At 33.5% G+C, this 5,494-nt stretch overlaps 1 protein-coding gene and 1 long non-coding RNA gene across 2 annotated transcripts; one reads left to right on the top strand and one right to left on the bottom strand.

The window, feature by feature from the left end:
• LOC107644547 (pre-rRNA-processing protein ESF2) lies at window positions 339-4,657 on the top strand. The gene is made up of 8 exons (XM_016348430.2): window positions 339-598; window positions 997-1,380; window positions 1,480-1,543; window positions 1,919-1,986; window positions 2,596-2,685; window positions 2,779-2,909; window positions 4,127-4,252; window positions 4,357-4,657. Exons 2-8 carry the CDS (start codon window positions 1,161-1,163, stop codon window positions 4,372-4,374), a joined length of 717 nt encoding a protein of 238 aa, XP_016203916.1. The 5' UTR covers window positions 339-598; window positions 997-1,160; the 3' UTR covers window positions 4,375-4,657.
• LOC110262627 lies at window positions 681-1,066 on the bottom strand. Its single transcript, XR_002347507.1, has 2 exons — window positions 925-1,066; window positions 681-849 (listed from the first exon to the last, which is right to left on the bottom strand). It is a non-coding gene; the product is annotated as an uncharacterized LOC110262627 (long non-coding RNA).

Genomic DNA, 5,494 nt, shown 5'->3' with positions numbered 1-5,494 from the left:
AGGGATTGAGGGATTGCTGCATGCACAAGGTGGGATTCGAACCCCTGACACTTGCTTAAACGGAAGAGTGAATTGACCACTCGACCAACCCAAGTTGGTTAAATGATAATGATGTTGCTGATATATTGTTGGCTTGTTGCTGATTTTCTGATAATTACTGATGAGTGATGATTAGGTTAGAAATTATTGTAAAATTTTAAATTTTATTAGGTTAGAAATTATTGAATTTAAATATTTGAAATTATATATTAAATTTTTAATTAATATTTAATTAAATCGGTTGAATTTCGATTGAATTCTAATTGAATTATTAAACCAATAAATCAGTTATTTTACTGGTTAATTGATCAGTTCGGTTCTTGTAACCTTCCAACCCTAATAAATTCAGCCACCGTCCCATCGCCGAACTCTTTTCGTCTAGTAGAGGGTGCTGTTGCCGCCAACGAGAATAGACTGTAGGTGCCATTGTTGCCCGTGGAAAGTCTGTTCGCTTCTCCTCAATCCTCTTCTCGTCGACATCGCACGAAGGCTTGCTCGGAGTTGTTGGCGTCGCCGCCACGAAAGGCTGCTCCGTCGTCCCCTCTGCTTGCTTCTTCGAGTGACGTTACCGTTCTACTTGTTTCTCTACTACGATTCTATTTGCTTTACTCTGGTCTTTATCATTGTTTTTTATTTATTTATTTTTTTTATAATTTTATTTATTTTATTTTTAAAATTATAGGTTAAACTAAACTCAGATAAATTCGTAATCTTCATTAGTTCGGTTCTCGCAACCTTAATTTTTGTCTCCTTATTTATGATCTATTGTTTTTTTCTTACTAAAATTGGTTTTTGGTTAAAGCCTTTTTTCTTTATTTTTCTTCATTATAACCCGGTTGAATCTGGTTGGTCCCAAATTCAATTGGTTGGACCAAATCTCTGAACCTTTAGCTTGACTGGTTTGATGCCTGGTCCTGTTTTCAAAACCTTGTTGCTGATACAACCTCTGTGATGAAGGTCGAGGAGATCGCAGTACAAGAACAAGAAGTTGCTGCATTTCACCAAATAAACAAGAGGACGAAAAGTGTAGAGGAAAACGAAAACCCTGATATTGGTACACCTCACCACCAAACGAACCTAATTGCGTTAAATATAAATTGAAAAAGAAGAATAAGAAGACTATGGAAGTTGCAGAGAAAGAAGAAAATGCCGAGAATGAACCTAATGGCTCAGAATCAAAATTGAAAGATAAGAAGAAGAGATTGTTGAAGGAAGCAGAGAAGGCGGACAAGCGAGGTGTTTGCTATCTGAGTCGGATCCCCCCTCACATGGACCACGTCAAGCTTCGTCTCATTCTCTCTCAATTCGGAGATATACAACGCATCTTTCTTGCCCCTGAAGGTCTTCTTTAATTCATGTTTTCACTTGTTTTTCTCAATTTTTGAAATAATGAAATTAAAGCACTCTAATACTTGAAGCGTTTTTATTTTGATTTTGCAGATTCTACTGCTCCAGTCTCAACTAAACGGTCGCGGGGTGCACGAGACCAAGCCTTCTCAGAAGGGTATTTGTTTTCTTTTTGGCAAAATAGCAAAAGCCCCCTGCACTTATAGATTTTGGGAAGATATAAATAGCTCATAACATACTACGGCTCTTTGGTTTAAGAAAATGGTGAAGACCATACCAAACAGCCTTGAAAAGTAGCGTATTTTGACGAGCTTAGTTTTGTTGAGTTCAAATGTTTGTGTAGATAGTTTTCAAATTGTAGTGAGATTTTCTGTGCATCATTTGTGGTCTGAGCCTCTGGGGGAATTTCTTTTCTTTCACATGTACCTTTTTTCAGAACTGAAAATTGGTATATAAATGTTAGTTGTTTATGTTGATAGGAATTGATCATTGGTAGGAATTGATCATTGGATCTTTCTCTGTAACTGTGTAGGTGGGTTGAATTCAAGAATAAAAGTTTAGCAAAGAGGATTGCCAATATGTTGAATGGTGAACAGATAGGTACGCATGTATGAATTTGAGTTGTGCTGGCTCTTTGTTCTTGATTCTCAAATGGAAAATCATAATGACTTCTCATTGATTCTATAATATTAGATTCTTTACATCACATCCATTGCTATTATATGATATGGTGTTTAGTTTTACCTGTAATAGATAGTAGTGGAATTATTATATACTTTCTATGGAAATAGGAATTTTGTCCTATCAACCTTTTCAGTGATAAGCTTAATAAGGTGGAAAAAGAAAGGAGGTCAAGATTCAATTATACATATGCTTAGACCATGCTGAGATCAGAGTCCTTAGGTTTTTGGACTCTGTCTGGTGCTCAGTTCATGGTTTCTCAAAGGACTTTACTATTTCTAATTTATCTAGAAATTGGGCTTCTGTTATCCACTTTATGGAGGACATCTTATCCTCCTGCCTTTATAAGTCTCTTCTTCATAATTAAATTTCTTCAGTAAAAATATACAGGGAATAAATAGTATGCGATGTGTTTATTCTGGTGTTCACTTGTAGTAGCAGGACTATTCATTGAGCGGTTTGTTGCTCATAGATTTGGTTGTCAAGTTTCAATTTTCTGATTTGCATAACTTCATGTTCTTTGTCCAGGGGGAAAGAAGAGGTCATCATTCTACTATGACCTTTGGAATATTAAATACCTAAGTAAATTCAAGTGGGATGATCTCACTGAAGAACTAGGTAGGACTATACAATCCGTATCTTGTTTTCATTTTTTGGTTAACATATCTTGTTTTTATTTAGTAAAAGCTTAAACGAGTCTTGTTACAACAGCATTAAAGAAAGCTATTCGGGAGCAAAAGATAGCTTTAGAACTTTCTGCTGCCAAGAGAGAGAGGGACTTATATCTTTCCAAAGTCGATAAGTCACGTGCTTTGAATGCAATAGAGGAGAGGCTAAAGAAGGTACTCTATCCTGTCCAAAATCTATTGAATACAATTTTGAAGGTTGCATTTGGATAAAAATTTCATGTATTAATATGTCTGACAAGAAACTTATGTGCTGGTTAAAAACTGATTGGTGAACAATCTCACTAGCAAAAAAGAGGATAAAATAAAAGTAAAAAGAAATATGTTGCTGTCTCTAATTTTCCTTTAATAAAAGACTCACACCTCTGCCTTACTTAGTTTGTCCTATACATATTTCCTCTTGAATTGTTGCTATGACTGGTCAGAAAAATGAGCCAGCATAAAATATATGTTGAAATGGTTGTCCAATAGTTGGTGCTTTAAATTGAGCAAGCAATGAAGTTTACAACTGGAACTAATTTGAAAGTGTCATGCTGCATAGTAAGAAAAATAAGGAAACCGACTAACCAGGTGTGTCCTCTCCTTTTTGAAAGGAGAGTGAAAATGGAATTGTTGGCTGTATGTTGGCTAAAACCTATTGGTCACTTAGATTTTCCCAATATGTGATGTCATGTATGTTTCACTCATTTGGCTTGTAACTAAAGTTCCTTGCAAGTTCTGATATTTACTACTTGCCTTTAGTGCTATGCCTATGATGATCAAAGTATTTTCAAACAATTTTCAGACAATTTATGATTTTTAGTTAATTCAAATTCGGATGGATTAAAATATTTTACAAGTATGGAATTCCAATGCTTGTATCTCTGTTATTCACACTATACTATTTTTTGGATCCGTTACATTGCTTTGAATTTTGGCTTTTATAACTTATCTTTACGTGGACTATTTAACTCCATAAAACTAGGATAGATTTACATGCTGGCTATGATTTTCATTTGTAATGTAAGATCATATTTTGGATTATTGATGTATCTGGTTAGTTTTCTTATCCTTCATCTGTATTTGTGAAGTACAATGTACTTGTGGAAGTTTGTTATCTTCTTTGCCATACACGCCATGATCTATAATTTCAAAGGGTAATACTATGGTGAAGAGTGTTTTCGAATGAAGAGGGAAGATAGTTCTTTTTACAAGAGTAAAGGTCAAAAACAAAATAAAGATCATGTGCAATGCACATGTCCTCTATTAATTTAGTGAGAATCTTTACTCTTGGCCCAATTCTCCTATTCACCAAAGAAATTTTCAATTTCAAATTCACATTATGATTATATATGGAGGTTTATTTCTGATGCCATTTCAATTGGTCTCATCAGAAGCAGAAGATTCAACAGGATTCTGGACAAGTCGCAAAAGTGATTCGCCATTTCCCCCAAACGAAGCCAATAACTGCTACTGCTAAAGAAAGTAAACCTGGACTCTCTGATGATATACTGGATGCTGTAAGAATCAATGTGATTTTGATTTATAACTAAATAATTCATGTTTTGGTGTATCTCTTTCATTTATTTAGGCCGTAGCTTAATGTCTACTACACCCTTTACAGGTATTTGGTGGTTCGTAATCCATGTATTGATACTTCAATATCAGGAGTTCAGAACCCAAAGAATAGCACTGCCAATTTTGTAACATGCATATAGCAATTTTCTGTATTCAACTTTTTTTTGGGTAATATCTAGAAGATATTGTTCTTTGTGATTGAAGGTTTTTGACGTGGAAAATTGAAGTAATCTAGAAATATAATAGTGTATTTTTGTATGCAGTGAATTTTGTTATATTGCTATACGCCTTCTAACTGTTAGTTTTAGCCTTGTAGGCTCCAATTATATTAACCCAAGTTCGATATTTGGATTAATTGTAGGTGAAAATTCAGGTGCAGTCAATTTCATGTAAAGTAACGTTGATAACTGAGAGCCGTTAAATAAAAATTTAGTCAAATCATTTAACGGCTCTCAACTATCAATTTCACATGAAGTTGAGTACACATGAATTTTTACCTCAATTGTAACAATTGAATTTGTGTCATGATTCACATTTTACATGTATACTTCAATTTTACCCTCAATTAATAAACATATCAAATTTGCTTGCTAACATTTGCCGAATAAATTATCAGTAGCTTCTAAATTTCTAAATTTGTTAATAATAAAAAAATATTTTAAAACGTGACTACAGTATAGACACCAAAAAAAAAAAAACGTGACTACAATATCAAACTATTAAATATATATTTTCACAATGATTTTAGAAACCAGATTTTAATGTGATGTTTTATAAGTATAAATAAAAAAAAAAGTTTAGAGAACCAATTACATATTCAATACCTTGAGCAACTTTTTAAATTTTGAAAAAAATTCTAGTAAAAACAAAAAAAATACCTAAAGAACCAATCTAATCTAATGTTCATACACATTCACAGAACGCGCTGGAAAAAAAAACGCACAAACTCTTGTTTCTCTCTAGCCACGTCCGTGTCCTATCTAGCGTCGGCATTTGCTGCCACACCCAGTGTCATCCATTCCCAAAATGTGACTACAATATCAAACTATTAAATATTATTTTCACAACGGTTTTAGAAATCATATTTTAATGTGATGTTTATAAGTATAAATTTAAAAAAAAAAAGAGAAAGTCTAGAAAGTTAATTACATGTTCAGCCAACTTGAACACCTTTTTAAATTTTG

Source organism: Arachis ipaensis, chromosome B05 (assembly GCF_000816755.2).
Source record: "Arachis ipaensis cultivar K30076 chromosome B05, Araip1.1, whole genome shotgun sequence".
In the NCBI taxonomy this organism is placed as follows: Eukaryota; Viridiplantae; Streptophyta; class Magnoliopsida; order Fabales; family Fabaceae; genus Arachis; species Arachis ipaensis.
Note: the sequence above shows the minus strand (reverse complement) of the source record. Positions and strands in the feature narration are given on the sequence as shown.

Excerpts from the sequence above, each read along its gene's own strand:
- LOC107644547 (XM_016348430.2), top strand. The coding sequence starts at position 1,161 with ATGGAAGTTGCAGAGAAAGAAGAAAATGCCGAGAATGAACCTAATGGC. Across the intron at positions 1,381-1,479 it reads CATCTTTCTTGCCCCTGAAG|ATTCTACTGCTCCAGTCTCA; the intron begins GTCTTCTTTAAT and ends TTGATTTTGCAG. Across the intron at positions 1,987-2,595 it reads GTTGAATGGTGAACAGATAG|GGGGAAAGAAGAGGTCATCA; the intron begins GTACGCATGTAT and ends TTCTTTGTCCAG.